We start from the raw sequence: 16,508 nt of genomic DNA on the forward strand, positions 1-16,508 counted from the left end.
ACAAAATAGCGCGACACCGCGTATGCCTCACGTATAGGCGGTGAGAGCGTGTGACCATTCTGTTTCTTTGTATTGTCACACGTACTTTGGGACAGCATTAAAGCGAAGCACGTAATCTTTTTCTCTCGGTTTTATGTCTCGCGTAGAGGATGGAAGATCGCCGCGACTCCCACCATCTGTCGCGCTCCATACTCTTCTCGCGCCATTTCTCTACCGACAGGCTCTACCTTTAGAAAGCTCAAGCTCCTCTAACTTATCGACCCTATCGTTATGTGTTAGTCACACGGATATACGGACAGCATATCCGCCGTTCGGTGACTAATGTAGAAAATAAATTTGAAGAAAGAGATTTGACGAATGCGACAGTATTGAATACAATGAATACAATGAATGCTAGAAAATGTGAAAATGAAGAATCGAAAAGTGCCGGTAACGATAATATACCAAATCAGGTAGAATCACAATTGGAAACGGGAAGTGTATATTCGAATGAAGCAGGGAATCTTCAAAATTTTTACGATACAAAGAATCAGAATATGAACCAAAACACGCCGAATACGAAAAATAAAAGAAAAGCGTCGGAGAGTCCGTTGTTTGAGAACATAACAATGAAGAAAAACAAAGACAGGTTCCTACAATGCGAAGATGCAGCTCAGCAGATCATAGATTCAAAGAGAAAGAAGAATCTCAGCATAAGTAGCGAATACGACGTGTTCAAATGGGATTTAGAGGCCATGGAGAATTTTCAGAAGTTTGGAGACATTGAGTTGGCACATGATTTAGACACTGTGGTAAATTTTAATGACATTAATGTATCATCGCATATGTTATTTTTCTCAATGATGGATACCAATTATGTACAGGAAATTGATGACAGCATCATGAAAACGAGCATCAATAAGGATCCACTAACAAATCCCTTTTTTATCAGTAATCGTGAACAAAAGGATATTAATATGACAGAATCCAAAGCAAAATCTCCACCGAAAGAGAAAGTACAAAGAAGAAAATCGGCTCGTCTTGCCAGCAAACAGAATGAGACCAATAATGTTTCTAATCTTTTTATGAAGCAAGAATGTCATCTAGAAAAAGAGGATTCCTTGGAAGAATTGGAAGATATAAAACAAGAAGAAGAAGAGGAATTATCACCAAGTATTAAAAGGTTGGTATTTAATTGGTATTCATAGCAGCATACATATATATATATATATATAGATAATTTGTTTCACATTTGTCAACTAATTGATTGTTATGTACATGAAACAGAAACTGCAAGAGTTACATATAACATTAATACATGAGGTACCTCGGCAGCATCAATTAGAGCTTACTGGAGCTCATGCACCATCAAGACAGATTAGAAACTTATTTCAGGAATATGGACCGCTCCGAAAAGGTCCATATTCGCCTGCGGAAGACAAAATTATTAAGAAAAACTGGGAAATGTTTTGTGAGGTATGTTTCACACAACATTATGTATAGTTTTAACATTTCATATAAATATTTTATTTTACCAAATACATATAATATAATATGTTAATATATGAAGCTTCACGAGTGGGATCCCAAGAATGTCGAATTGTTTTTTTACTGGAGATATAATAGAATGTATTATATAAAAAATGTAAGCGAAAGACAAAAATTCGTTCAATTTCTGGCAAATGGATTACCTTGGCGACTCTGTATAGCGTCCATAACAGATTTAAAATATTATACCAAATAAAATCACTAACGTTAGGTATGACACATACATCTGAAATTGATTTTGAATTCTATTTATTTGCGACTTTGGATTTCTCACTCACCAATAATTTTTGTAATCACGCTTTATAATCAGATATACTTCAAAGGAGGATATAAAGATTCTAACATATATGAAAAATAAACGTTTTCACAAACGTGCTGTTAAATATATCGAATTAGCGCTTACATTACTAGGACGAACGGTACGGTCAGTCCGCAAACGTCATCAAAAACTCAAATCTAAGGCGAAACGTAAGTAATTCTCGTGATATTGCATCACACAAAAATATGTATTTTTATATACATGTAAATATGTATACATATGTGTATCCGCAATTTGCACATTATAAATAATTCACTCAATTTAATTACAGCGTTACAAAATGTCACATGGACATTGCCATTGATCAAAAAGTTCATAAAAACTTTGCTCAACGTTACGTTGAGTGAGGATATAAAAGAACTTAAATGCGCTACTATTCCCAAGCCAGTATGGCAGAAAATGGAACAGAAATTAGATATACAAGAAAATGTGCTGAAACATTTTGGCAAAACCAGTTGCATCTGCAGTTGTTCAGTACAAGTCCTATCTATTTGAACGACATTAAGATACAGCTAATTGAATAGTATGTATCATGTATATTGATCACAACTTCTTGACTCGTTCAATATCACAGCTTTTGCATTCACGAGTCGATATTATAATAATGTGGATCGATACATACTAGTAATTTGATACACACATTTCACTGTTACAGCATGTACATAAAGGGATATCGCACACTCGTAAAATTATATGGCCCAATGTTGCTCAATATTTTGAAGGGGCAACTGCCGAGTTTCTTTGTAAAGTTTTCTATTATCTTATCAAGAATGTGACTTGAATGACTTTGATAATTTGACGGTAAGTTGCTTTTTTGAATTGTAATTTTAAATTGCAGAGTCCTAATATTGTATGAGAATTCTTATTGTTATAGAGATTGTGGAATACTTATATCATAAAAAATACCTGAAATCCAAAAAATGCAACAGACAAATTTTTACTAGATTTTTACGAAAGTAAAGACATGAATGTACTGATGTGGAAGGTAACAATGATGTGATTATAATCCGCGATGGATCTCTGCACTGACAGTGAAACCAATAATTCTGAAAGTGATCTGAAAGTGATTCTGAAAGTGATTTGTAATAAGTTATTGATATATTTTATTATATAATTAATAATACATATTTTTATTGATAACAAATTAACTTTTTTATCATTCCAAATAGTAGTTGTTACATAGGAGAAGAAACAAATTACTCCAGTGTGATTATTGTGTAAATAATGATATGTTCGTTACAGGCCCTTTTCGTTTCTTCATTTTCACATTTTCTAGCGTTCATTGTATCATTGTATTCAATACTGTCGCATTCGTCAAATCCCTTTTCTCAAATTTATTTCCTACATTAGTACTGAAAGGCGGATATGCTGTCCGTATATCGTGTGACTAACACATAAGGATCGGGTGATAAGTGAGAGGAGCTAGAGTTTTCTAAAGGTAGAGCTGTCGGTAGAGAATGGCGTGAGAAGAGTATGAGCGCGACAGATGGTGGGAGTCGCGGCGATTTTCATTCTATCCGCGATCTAAGACGAGGAGGTGAGGAGAAAGATTACGTGTTGCTTCTGTTCTATGCGTCAAAGTACGTGTGACAATACAAAGAAACGAGAATGGTCAAGCCTCTCATTCGGCTATCGTGAGGCATAACGCGGTGTCGCGCTATTTTGGCGCTCTTCAATAATTACTTGAACAATTAGAATAAAATACTGAATATTATTTTAATAATTTAATATATGTAATTATATATTAATAATAAATTAGTAGTTTTATTCTATTTGTTCAAGTAATTTTATTGAAGAGCGCACAAAATAGCGCGACACGGTATGCCTCACGTAATCGGGGTGAGGCGTGTGACCATTCTGTTTCTTTGATTGTCACACGTACTTTGGGACAGCATTAAAGCGAAGCACGTAATCTTTTTCTTCGGTTTTATTGTTCGCGTAGAGGATGGAAGATGCGCGACTCCACCATCTGTCGCGCTCATATACTTCTCCGCGCCATTTCTCTACTACAGGCTCTACTTTGAAAGCTCAGTATCTCTAACTTATCGACCTATCGTTATGTGTTAGTCACGGATATACGGAAAGCATATCCGCCGTTCGGTGATAACTGTAGAAATAATTTGAAGAAAGAGATTTGACGAATGCGACAGTATTGAATACAATGAATACAATGAAGTCTGGAAAATGTGAAATGAAAGAATCGAAAAGTGCGGTAACGGATAATCTACAATATCAGGTAGAATCAAATTGGAACGGGAAGTGTATATTCGAATGAAGCAGGGAATTTTCAAAATTTTTACGATACAAAGAATCAGAATATGACAAACGCCGAATACGAAAATAAAGAAAAGCGTCGGAGAGTCGTTGTTTGGAAGAAATAAAACTTTCAGAATCACTTTCAGAATTATTGGTTTCACTGTCAGTATGCAGAGATCCATCGCGGATTATAATCACATCATTGTTACCTTCCACATCCAGTACATTCATGTCTTTACTTCGTAGAAAATTCTAGGTAAAAATTTGTCTGTTGGCATTTTTTGGATTTCAGGTATTTTTTTATGATATAAGTATTCCACAATCTCTATAACAATAAGAATTCTCATACAATATTAGGACTCTGCAATTTAAAATTACAATTCAGAAAAAGCAACTTACCGTCAAAATTATCAAAGTCATTCAAGTCACATTCTTGAATAAGATAATAGAAAACTTTACAAAGAAACTCGGCAGTTGCCCCTTCAAAATATTGAGCAACATTGGGCCATATAATTTTACGAGTGTGCGATATCCCTTTTATTACATGCTGTAACAGTGAAATGTGTGTATCAAATTACTAGTATGTATCGATCCACATTTATTATAATATCGACTCGTGAATGCAAAAGCTGTGATATTGAACGAGTCAAGAAGTTGTGATCAATATACATGATACATACTATTCAATTAGCTGTATCTTAATGTCGTTCAAATAGATAGGACTTGTACTGAACAACTGCAGATGCAACTGGTTTTGCCAAAATGTTTTCAGCACATTTTCTTGTATATCTAATTTCTGTTCCATTTTCTGCCATACTGGCTTGGGAATAGTAGCGCATTTAAGTTCTTTTATATCCTCACTCAACGTAACGTTGAGCAAAGTTTTTATGAACTTTTTGATCAATGGCAATGTCCATGTGACATTTTGTAACGCTGTAATTAAATTGAGTGAATTATTTATAATGTGCAAATTGCGGATACACATATGTATACATATTTACATGTATATAAAAATACATATTTTTGTGTGATGCAATATCACGAGAATTACTTACGTTTCGCCTTAGATTTGAGTTTTTGATGACGTTGCGGACTGACCGTACCGTTCGTCCTAGTAATGTAAGCGCTAATTCGATATATTTAACAGCACGTTTGTGAAAACGTTTATTTTTCATATATGTTAGAATCTTTATATCCTCCTTTGAAGTATATCTGATTATAAAGCGTGATTACAAAATTATTGGTGAGTGAGAAATCCAAAGTCGCAAATAAATAGAATTCAAAATCAATTTCAGATGTATGTGTCATACCTAACGTTAGTGATTTTATTTTGGTATAATATTTTAAATCTGTTATGGACGCTATACAGAGTCCGCCAAGGTAATCCATTTGCCAGAAATTGAACGAATTTTTGTCTTTCGCTTACATTTTTTATATAATACATTCTATTATATCTCCAGTAAAAAAACAATTCGACATTCTTGGGATCCCACTCGTGAAGCTTCATATATTAACATATTATATTATATGTATTTGGTAAAATAAAATATTTATATGAAATGTTAAAACTATACATAATGTTGTGTGAAACATACCTCACAAAACATTTCCCAGTTTTTCTTAATAATTTTGTCTTCCGCAGGCGAATATGGACCTTTTCGGAGCGGTCCATATTCCTGAAATAAGTTTCTAATCTGTCTTGATGGTGCATGAGCTCCAGTAAGCTCTAATTGATGCTGCCGAGGTACCTCATGTATTAATGTTATATGTAACTCTTGCAGTTTCTGTTTCATGTACATAACAATCAATTAGTTGACAAATGTGAACAAATTATCTATATATATATATATATATGTATGCTGCTATGAATACCAATTAAATACCAACCTTTTTAATACTTGGTGATAATTCCTCTTCTTCTTCTTGTTTTATATCTTCCAATTCTTCCAAGGAATCCTCTTTTTCTAGATGACATTCTTGCTTCATAAAAAGATTAGAAACATTATTGGTCTCATTCTGTTTGCTGGCAAGACGAGCCGATTTCTTCTTTGTACTTTCTCTTTCGGTGGAGATTTTGCTTTGGATTCTGTCATATTAATATCCTTTTGTTCACGATTACTGATAAAAAAGGGATTGTTAGTGGATCCTTATTGATGCTCGTTTTCATGATGCTGTCATCAATTTCCTGTACATAATTGGTATCCATCATTGAGAAAATAACATATGCGATGATACATTAATGTCATTAAAATTTACCACAGTGTCTAAATCATGTGCCAACTCAATGTCTCCAAACTTCTGAAAATTCTCCATGGCCTCTAAATCCCATTTGAACACGTCGTATTCGCTACTTATGCTGAGATTCTTCTTTCTCTTTGAATCTATGATCTGCTGAGCTGCATCTTCGCATTGTAGGAACCTGTCTTTGTTTTTCTTCATTGTTATGTTCTCAAACAACGGACTCTCCGACGCTTTTCTTTTATTTTCGTATTCGGCGTTTTGGTTCATATTCTGATTCTTTGTATCGTAAAAATTTTGAAGATTCCCTGCTTCATTCGAATATACACTTCCCGTTTCCAATTGTGATTCTACCTGATTTGGTATATTATCGTTACCGGCACTTTTCGATTCTTCATTTTCACATTTTCTAGCATTCATTGTATTCATTGTATTCAATACTGTCGCATTCGTCAAATCTCTTTCTTCAAATTTATTTTCTACATTAGTCACCGAACGGCGGATATGCTGTCCGTATATCCGTGTGACTAACACATAACGATAGGGTCGATAAGTTAGAGGAGCTTGAGCTTTCTAAAGGTAGAGCCTGTAGGTAGAGAAATGGCGCGAGAAGAGTATGGAGCGCGACAGATGGTGGGAGTCGCGGCGATCTTCCATCCTCTACGCGAGACATAAAACCGAGAGAAAAAGATTACGTGCTTCGCTTTAATGCTGTCCCAAAGTACGTGTGACAATACAAAGAAACAGAATGGTCACACGCTCTCACCGCCTATACGTGAGGCATACGCGGTGTCGCGCTATTTTGTGCGCTCTTCAATAAAATTACTTGAACAAATTAGAATAAAATACTGAAATATATTATTAATATATTAATTACATATTATTAATATATTAAAATAATATTTCAGTATTTTATTCTAATTTGTTCAAGTAATTTTATTGAAGAGCGCACAAAATAGCGCGACACCGCGTATGCCTCACGTATAGGCGGTGAGAGCGTGTGACCATTCTGTTTCTTTGTATTGTCACACGTACTTTGGGACAGCATTAAAGCGAAGCACGTAATCTTTCTCTCTCGGTTTTACATCTCGCGTAGAGGATGGAAAATCGCCGCGACTCCCACCATCTGTCGCGCTTCATACTCTTCTCACGCCATTTCTCTACCGACAGGCTCTACCTTTAGAAAACTCTAGCTCCTCTAACTTATCGACCCGATCGTTATGTGTTAGTCACACGGATATACGGACAGCATATCCGCCGTTCAGTGACTAATGTAGGAAATAAATTTGAAGAAAGGGATTTGACGAATGCGACAGTATTGAATACAATGAATACAATGAACGCTAGAAAATGTGAAAATGAAGAAACGAAAAGGGCCTGTAACGATAATATACCAAATCACGTAGAATCACAATTGGAAACGGGAAGTGTATATTCGAATGAAGCAGGGAATCTTCAAAATTTTTACGATACAAAGAATCAGAATATGAACCAAAACACTCCGAATAAGGAAAATAAAAGAAAAGCATCGGAGAGTCCGTTGTTTGAGAACATAATGAAGAAAAACGAAGACAAGTTCCTACAATGCGATGATGCAGCTCAGCAGATCATAGATTCAAAGAGAAAGGAGAATCTCAGCATAAGTAGCGAATACGACGTGTTCAAATGGGATTTAGAGGCCATGGAGAGTCTTCAGAAGTTTGGAGACATTGAGTTGGCGCATGATTTAGACGCTGTGATAACTTTTAATGACATTAATGTATCATCGCATATGTTATTTTCCTCAATGATGGATACCAATTATGTACAGGAAACTGATGACAGCATCATGAAAACGAGCATCAATAAAGATCCACTAACAGATCCCCTTTTTATCAGTAATCATGAAGAAAAGGATATTAATATGACAGAATCCAAAGCAAAATCTCCACCAAAAGAGAAAGTACAAAGAAAGATCGGCTCGTCTTGCCAGCAAACAGAATGAGACCAATAATGTTTCTAATCTTTTTATGAAGCAAGAATGTCATCTAGAAAAAGAGATTCCTTGGAAGAATTGGAAGATATAAAACAAGAAGAAGAAGAGGAATTATCACCAAGTATTAAAAAGGTTGGTATTTAATTGGTATTCATAGCAGCATACATATATATATATATATAGATAATTTGTTTCACATTTGTCAACTAATTGATTGTTATGTACATGAAACAGAAACTGCAAGAGTTACATATAACATTAATACATGAGGTACCTCGGCAGCATCAATTAGAGCTTACTGGAGCTCATGCACCATCAAGACAGATTAGAAACTTATTTCAGGAATATGGACCGCTCCGAAAAGGTCCATATTCGCCTGCGGAAGACAAAATTATTAAGAAAAACTGGGAAATTTTGTGAGGTATGTTTCACACAACATTATGTATAGTTTTACATTTCATATAAATATTTATTTTACCAAATACATATATATAATAATATGTTAATATATGAAGCTTCACAAGTGGGATCCCAAGAATGTCGAATTGTTTTTTACTGATATAATAGAATGTATTATATAAAAAATGTAAGCGAAAGACAAAAATTCGTTCAATTTCTGGCAAATGGATTACCTTGGCGGACTCTGTACAGCGTCCATAACAGATTTAAAATATTATACCAAAATAAAATCACTAACGTTAGGTATGACATATACATCTGAAATGTGATTTTGAATTCTATTTATTTACGACTTTGGATTTCTCACTCACCAATACTTTTGTAATCATGCCTTATAATCAGATATACTTCAAAGGAGGATAAAAAGATTCTAACATATATAAAAATAAACGTTTTCACAAACGTCCTGTTAAATATATCGAATTAGCGCAATTACTAGGACGAACGGTACGGTCAGTCCGCAAACGTCATCAAAAACTCAAATCTAAGGCAAAACGTAAGTAATTCTCGTGATATTGCACCACACAAAATATGTATTTTTATATACATGTAAATATATGTACATATGTGTATCCGCAATTTGCACATTATAAATAATTCACTCAATTTAATTACAGCGTTACAAAATGTCACATGGACATTGCCATTAATCAAAAAGTTCATAAAAACTTTGCTCAACGTTACGTTGAGTGAGGATATAAAAGAACTTAAATGCGCTACTATTCCCAAGCCAGTATGGCAGAAAATGGAACAGAAATTAGATATACAAGAAAATGTGCTGAAAACATTTTGGCAAAACCAGTTGCATCTGCAGTTGTTCAGTACAAGTCCTATCTATTTGAACGACATTAAGATACAGCTAATTGAATAGTATGTATCATGTATATTGATCACAACTTCTTGACTCGTTCAATATCACAGCTTTTGCATTCACGAGTCGATATTATAAATGTGGATCGATACATACTAGTAATTTGATACACACATTTCCCTGTTACAGCATGTATGCAAAAGGGATATTGCACACTCGTGAGATTATATGGCCCAATGTTGCTCGATATTTTGAAGGGCAACTGCCGAGTTTCTTTGTAAAGTTTTCTATTATCTTATTCAAGAATGTGACTTGAATGACGTGGATAATTTTGCGGGTAAGTTGCTTTTTCTGAATTGTAATTTTTAATGCATGAGTCCTAATATTGTATGAGAATTCTTATCGTTACAGAGATTGTGGAATACTTATATCATAAAAAAATACCTGAAATCCAAAAAATGCCAACAGACAAATTTTTACCTAGAATTTTCTACAAAAGTAAAGACATGAATGTACTGGATGTGGAAGGTAACAATGATGTGATTATAATCCGCGATGGATCTCTGCATACTGACAGTGAAACCAATAATTCTGAAAGTGATTCTGAAAGTGATTTGTAATAAGTTATTGATATATTTTATCATAATTAATAATAATAAACATATTTTTATTGATAACAAATTATACCTTTTTTATCATTCCAAATAGATAATTGTTACATAGGAGAAGAAACAAATGTACTCCAGTGTGATTATTGTGTAAATAATGTATTTAAAAAAAGATTGATACACTGAGTTTCTCAATTTTCTCCCGGATGACACAAGGTTTAGTCTTCATCGTCTCTTTCCGTATCATAAGTTCAAATCTTTCTTTTTCTTTGATATATATACAGGGTGTATAAAAAGTCCCGGGACCCCGGGTATAAATATAATATTTAAAAATATATTAAATATTTCGAAAAATATGCACACTGTCGTTGTCTTTCTTCTATCGTGGAGACGTACACCGTACTTCCCTGTCTAACTTTCGTTATGTCACCGATGAGATATTCTTAAGGGAAGCTGGAGTTGCTAGTGAACTATTTTTCACTTTAGCGATGGTAATTGCAGTTTCGAAAATTCTCTGTATTGCTTGTGCAGAATAAAAAATCCTTTTCCACAAATGAAGTATAGATAGAAAGTCCGCTCTACAGGACTTTATATTCAAAATGGAAAAAAGTTAGAAAAGACAAATGCAAGTTTTAACTTTTTTCCATTTTGAATATAAAATCCTGTAGAGCGGGCTTTCTTTCTATCTATACTTCATTTGTGGAAAAGGATTTTTTATTCTGCACAAGCAATAAAGAGAATTTTCGAAACTGCAATTACCATCGCTATAGTGAATTTTTTCGTGAAAGTGCTGCTACTTCGATGGAACTAAAATATCAGTGGCTGACAGAATTGACATTACCGACATGTCGGGAAGACGTGAATGCTTCAAAACTCTGAAGCATTTGGAACGTCAACTGGACTGTAAGAGGTCTTTCAACATTTAGGGTGCGTTTCGAGTCGCGCATATGCGCGCATTTATCTATAATGAATGTTACGCATAATATATTAATGCACGCTTCATGCTCGATTCGGAACGCACCCTCTGTTGTCGCTCAGTGCAATTCAATTAGTAATTTTGTAATAGTTGTGTATGTGTAGTGTTTGGAAAGCGCAATAATGTACGATAGCATGCAGTCGCAATATGCATATTCACTACAAACGTAAAGCGTATAATAGTTTGATGTTAAATATTTGTCAATACAATATATATATATAAGGTACCCTACAGTAATGTCAGATTATAATATATTTATATATATACTTTAGTATTAAAATTATTACTCCATTATATACCATTAATAATACAATTTAATCCAAATGATATATATATATACAGGGTGTTAAATTTCAAACGTAACAAGTGGAATATCTCGTAAACAATGCATTTAAAAAAAATGTTTCCTACAAAAGTTGTAGGGTTTCGGAGGGAACATAACATATAATATTCATATAACCTTGGGCGGCGTCTCCAAGGTCAAGTGGAGGTGAGAATGAATTTTTAAATGGAAACCCATATTTTTTATTATTACATCTTTTTCTACTAATAATTTGAACAACGTTTGTCTAAAGCATTTTTTATTTACCTAATATTTTTAAAATTCAAGAAAAACTTGATACTCTTTCAACATTCAGTTTACGATATTGAAGATTAAATGACGGAACGAAAGGACTCAGAAAAGAAAAAATAAAATAATTAATGAAGCAATAAGAAATAGACTTTATTAATAAATTTAATTCAAAAATGAAAGAATTTTTGCAAAAAAATTTTTAGAAAAAGTAACGAGTCAACCAAATTCTTTCATTTTTGAATGAAGATTTATTAATAAAGTCTATTTCTTATTTGCTTCATTAATTATTTTATTTTTTCTTTTCTGAGTCCTTTCATTCCGTCATTTAATCTTCAATATCGTAAACTGAATGTTCAAGAGTTATCAAGTTTTTCTTGAATATCTTAAACAATATTAGGTAAATAAAAAATGCTTTAGACAAAAGTTGTCAAATTATTTAGTAGAAAAAGATGTAATAATAAAAATATGGGTTTTCGTTTAAAAACTTCATTCTCACCTCCACTTGACCTTGGAGGCGCCGCCCAAGGCTATATGAATATTACTATGTTATGTTCCTCCGAAACCCTATAACTTTTGTAGGAAATATTTTTTTCTAAATGCATTGTTTACGAGATATTCCACCTGTTACGTTTGAAATTTAACACCCTATATATATATATATATGTATGTATAAATTATAAATATATCCATACTCTGATATCACTGTGAGGTAAAAATTAATATAATTATTTATTTATATAAATATATTTATATATATATATATATATGTATGTACAAATATTTTTTTATACCAATCTAAACTATTATACGCAGGGATACGTGTAAATGTAGTGAATAAATGCATATTGCAGACTGCATGCTATCGTACATTATTGCGCTTTCCAAACACTACACATACACAACTATTACAAAATTACTAATTGAATTGCACTGAGCGACAACAGAGGGTGCGTTCCGAATCGAGCATGAAGCGTGCATTATATATTATGCGTAACATTCATTATAGATAAATGCGCGCATATGCGCGACTCGAAACGCACCCTAAATGTTGAAAGACCTCTTACAGTCCAGTTGACGTTCCAAATGCTTCAGAGTTTTGAAGCATTCACGTCTTCCCGACATGTCGGTAATGTCAATTCTGTCAGCCACTGATATTTTAGTTCCATCGAAGTAGCAGCACTTTCACGAAAAAATTCACTATAGCGATGGTAATTGCAGTTTCGAAAATTCTCTTTATTGCTTGTGCAGAATAAAAAATCCTTTTCCACAAATGAAGTATAGATAGAAAGAAAGCCCGCTCTACAGGATTTTATATTCAAAATGGAAAAAAGTTAAAAATTTGCATTTGTCTTTTCTAACTTTTTTCCATTTTGAATATAAAGTCCTGTAGAGCGGACTTTCTATCTATACTTCATTTGTGGAAAAGGATTTTTTATTCTGCACAAGCAATACAGAGAATTTTCGAAACTGCAATTACCATCGCTAAAGTGAAAAAATAGTTCACTAGCAACTCCAGCTTCCCCTTAAGAATATCTCATCGGTGACATAACGAAAGTTAGACAGGGAAGTACGGTGTACGTCTCCACGATAGAAGAAAGACAACGACAGTGTGCATATTTTTCGAAATATTTAATATATTTTTAAATATTATATTTATACCCCGGGGTCCCGGGACTTTTTATACACCCTGTATATATATCAAAGAAAAAGAAAGATTTGAACTTATGATACGGAAAGAGACGATGAAGACTAAACCTTGTGTCATCCGGGAGAAAATTGAGAAACTCAGTGTATCAATCTTTTTTTAAATACATTATTTACACAATAATCACACTGGAGTACATTTGTTTCTTCTCCTATGTAACAATTATCTATTTGGAATGATAAAAAAGGTATAATTTGTTATCAATAAAAATATGTATTATATTAATTATATGATAAAATATATCAATAACTTATTACAAATCACTTTCAGAATCACTTTCAGAATTATTGGTTTCACTGTCAGTATGCAGAGATCCATCGCGGATTATAATCACATCATTGTTACCTTCCACATCCAGTACATTCATGTCTTTACTTTGTAGAAAATTCTAGGTAAAAATTTGTCTGTTGGCATTTTTTGGATTTCAGGTATTTTTTATGATATAAGTATTCCACAATCTCTGTAACGATAAGAATTCTCATACAATATTAGGACTCATGCATTAAAAATTACAATTCAGAAAAAGCAACTTACCCGCAAAATTATCCACGTCATTCAAGTCACATTCTTGAATAAGATAATAGAAAACTTTACAAAGAAACTCGGCAGTTGCCCCTTCAAAATATCGAGCAACATTGGGCCATATAATCTCACGAGTGTGCAATATCCCTTTTGCATACATGCTGTAACAGGGAAATGTGTGTATCAAATTACTAGTATGTATCGATCCACATTTATAATATCGACTCGTGAATGCAAAAGCTGTGATATTGAACGAGTCAAGAAGTTGTGATCAATATACATGATACATACTATTCAATTAGCTGTATCTTAATGTCGTTCAAATAGATAGGACTTGTACTGAACAACTGCAGATGCAACTGGTTTTGCCAAAATGTTTTCAGCACATTTTCTTGTATATCTAATTTCTGTTCCATTTTCTGCCATACTGGCTTGGGAATAGTAGCGCATTTAAGTTCTTTTATATCCTCACTCAACGTAACGTTGAGCAAAGTTTTTATGAACTTTTTGATTAATGGCAATGTCCATGTGACATTTTGTAACGCTGTAATTAAATTGAGTGAATTATTTATAATGTGCAAATTGCGGATACACATATGTACATATATTTACATGTATATAAAAATACATATTTTTGTGTGGTGCAATATCACGAGAATTACTTACGTTTTGCCTTAGATTTGAGTTTTTGATGACGTTTGCGGACTGACCGTACCGTTCGTCCTAGTAATTGCGCTAATTCGATATATTTAACAGGACGTTTGTGAAAACGTTTATTTTTTATATATGTTAGAATCTTTTTATCCTCCTTTGAAGTATATCTGATTATAAGGCATGATTACAAAGAGTATTGGTGAGTGAGAAATCCAAAGTCGTAAATAAATAGAATTCAAAATCACATTTCAGATGTATATGTCATACCTAACGTTAGTGATTTTATTTTGGTATAATATTTTAAATCTGTTATGGACGCTGTACAGAGTCCGCCAAGGTAATCCATTTGCCAGAAATTGAACGAATTTTTGTCTTTCGCTTACATTTTTTATATAATACATTCTATTATATCTCCAGTAAAAAAACAATTCGACATTCTTGGGATCCCACTTGTGAAGCTTCATATATTAACATATTATATTATATGTATTTGGTAAAATAAAATATTTATATGAAATGTAAAACTATACATAATGTTGTGTGAAACATACCTCACAAAACATTTCCCAGTTTTTCTTAATAATTTTGTCTTCCGCAGGCGAATATGGACCTTTTCGGAGCGGTCCATATTCCTGAAATAAGTTTCTAATCTGTCTTGATGGTGCATGAGCTCCAGTAAGCTCTAATTGATGCTGCCGAGGTACCTCATGTATTAATGTTATATGTAACTCTTGCAGTTTCTGTTTCATGTACATAACAATCAATTAGTTGACAAATGTGAAACAAATTATCTATATATATATATATATGTATGCTGCTATGAATACCAATTAAATACCAACCTTTTTAATACTTGGTGATAATTCCTCTTCTTCTTCTTGTTTTATATCTTCCAATTCTTCCAAGGAATCCTCTTTTTCTAGATGACATTCTTGCTTCATAAAAAGATTAGAAACATTATTGGTCTCATTCTGTTTGCTGGCAAGACGAGCCGATCTTCTTCTTTGTACTTTCTCTTTTGGTGGAGATTTTGCTTTGGATTCTGTCATATTAATATCCTTTTCTTCATGATTACTGATAAAAAGGGGATCTGTTAGTGGATCTTTATTGATGCTCGTTTTCATGATGCTGTCATCAGTTTCCTGTACATAATTGGTATCCATCATTGAGGAAAATAACATATGCGATGATACATTAATGTCATTAAAAGTTATCACAGCGTCTAAATCATGCGCCAACTCAATGTCTCCAAACTTCTGAAGACTCTCCATGGCCTCTAAATCCCATTTGAACACGTCGTATTCGCTACTTATGCTGAGATTCTCCTTTCTCTTTGAATCTATGATCTGCTGAGCTGCATCATCGCATTGTAGGAACTTGTCTTCGTTTTTCTTCATTATGTTCTCAAACAACGGACTCTCCGATGCTTTTCTTTTATTTTCCTTATTCGGAGTGTTTTGGTTCATATTCTGATTCTTTGTATCGTAAAAATTTTGAAGATTCCCTGCTTCATTCGAATATACACTTCCCGTTTCCAATTGTGATTCTACGTGATTTGGTATATTATCGTTACAGGCCCTTTTCGTTTCTTCATTTTCACATTTTCTAGCGTTCATTGTATTCATTGTATTCAATACTGTCGCATTCGTCAAATCCCTTTCTTCAAATTTATTTCCTACATTAGTCACTGAACGGCGGATATGCTGTCCGTATATCCGTGTGACTAACACATAACGATCGGGTCGATAAGTTAGAGGAGCTAGAGTTTTCTAAAGGTAGAGCCTGTCGGTAGAGAAATGGCGTGAGAAGAGTATGAAGCGCGACAGATGGTGGGAGTCGCGGCGATTTTCCATCCTCTACGCGAGATGTAAAACCGAGAGAGAA

At 33.5% G+C, this 16,508-nt stretch overlaps 2 protein-coding genes, 1 non-coding gene and 2 pseudogenes across 3 annotated transcripts; 2 read left to right on the top strand and 3 right to left on the bottom strand.

The window, feature by feature from the left end:
• Positions 1-26: 26 nt before the first annotated feature.
• LOC105283945 lies at positions 27-2,806 on the top strand. Its single transcript, XR_003407397.1, has 8 exons — positions 27-791; positions 864-1,154; positions 1,258-1,455; positions 1,550-1,738; positions 1,838-1,995; positions 2,118-2,373; positions 2,502-2,647; positions 2,723-2,806. It is a non-coding gene; the product is annotated as an uncharacterized LOC105283945 (transcript).
• Positions 2,807-4,329: 1,523 nt separating this feature from the next.
• On the bottom strand, positions 4,330-6,118 carry LOC113563275 (annotated as a pseudogene).
• Positions 6,119-6,191: 73 nt separating this feature from the next.
• On the bottom strand, positions 6,192-6,760 carry LOC113563276. The gene is made up of 2 exons (XM_026974685.1): positions 6,359-6,760; positions 6,192-6,287 (listed from the first exon to the last, which is right to left on the bottom strand). Exons 1-2 carry the CDS (start codon positions 6,758-6,760, stop codon positions 6,192-6,194), a joined length of 498 nt encoding a protein of 165 aa, XP_026830486.1.
• Positions 6,761-7,442: 682 nt separating this feature from the next.
• Positions 7,443-10,205, top strand: LOC113563277 (annotated as a pseudogene).
• Positions 10,206-13,819: 3,614 nt separating this feature from the next.
• LOC109611277 lies at positions 13,820-16,474 on the bottom strand. The gene is made up of 7 exons (XM_026974686.1): positions 15,467-16,474; positions 15,176-15,364; positions 14,892-15,082; positions 14,637-14,791; positions 14,262-14,514; positions 13,983-14,131; positions 13,820-13,908 (listed from the first exon to the last, which is right to left on the bottom strand). The coding sequence occupies exons 1-7, from the start codon at positions 16,247-16,249 to the stop codon at positions 13,820-13,822; spliced, it is 1,809 nt and encodes a 602-aa protein (XP_026830487.1). The 5' UTR covers positions 16,250-16,474.
• Positions 16,475-16,508: the final 34 nt, after the last annotated feature.

The sequence above is a fragment of the Ooceraea biroi genome, chromosome 13, assembly GCF_003672135.1.
Source record: "Ooceraea biroi isolate clonal line C1 chromosome 13, Obir_v5.4, whole genome shotgun sequence".
Lineage (NCBI taxonomy): Eukaryota > Metazoa > Arthropoda > Insecta > Hymenoptera > Formicidae > Ooceraea > Ooceraea biroi.

Coding starts and splice junctions, on each gene's coding strand:
- LOC109611277 (XM_026974686.1), bottom strand. CDS start 16,249: ATGAATACAATGAACGCTAGAAAATGTGAAAATGAAGAAACGAAAAGG. Junction 14,132..14,261: donor AAGATACAGCTAATTGAATA/GTATGTATCATG, acceptor TCCCTGTTACAG/CATGTATGCAAAAGGGATAT. Junction 13,909..13,982: donor TGACGTGGATAATTTTGCGG/GTAAGTTGCTTT, acceptor TTATCGTTACAG/AGATTGTGGAATACTTATAT.
- LOC113563276 (XM_026974685.1), bottom strand. CDS start 6,760: ATGAATGCTAGAAAATGTGAAAATGAAGAATCGAAAAGTGCCGGTAAC. Junction 6,288..6,358: donor CACATGATTTAGACACTGTG/GTAAATTTTAAT, acceptor AATTATGTACAG/GAAATTGATGACAGCATCAT.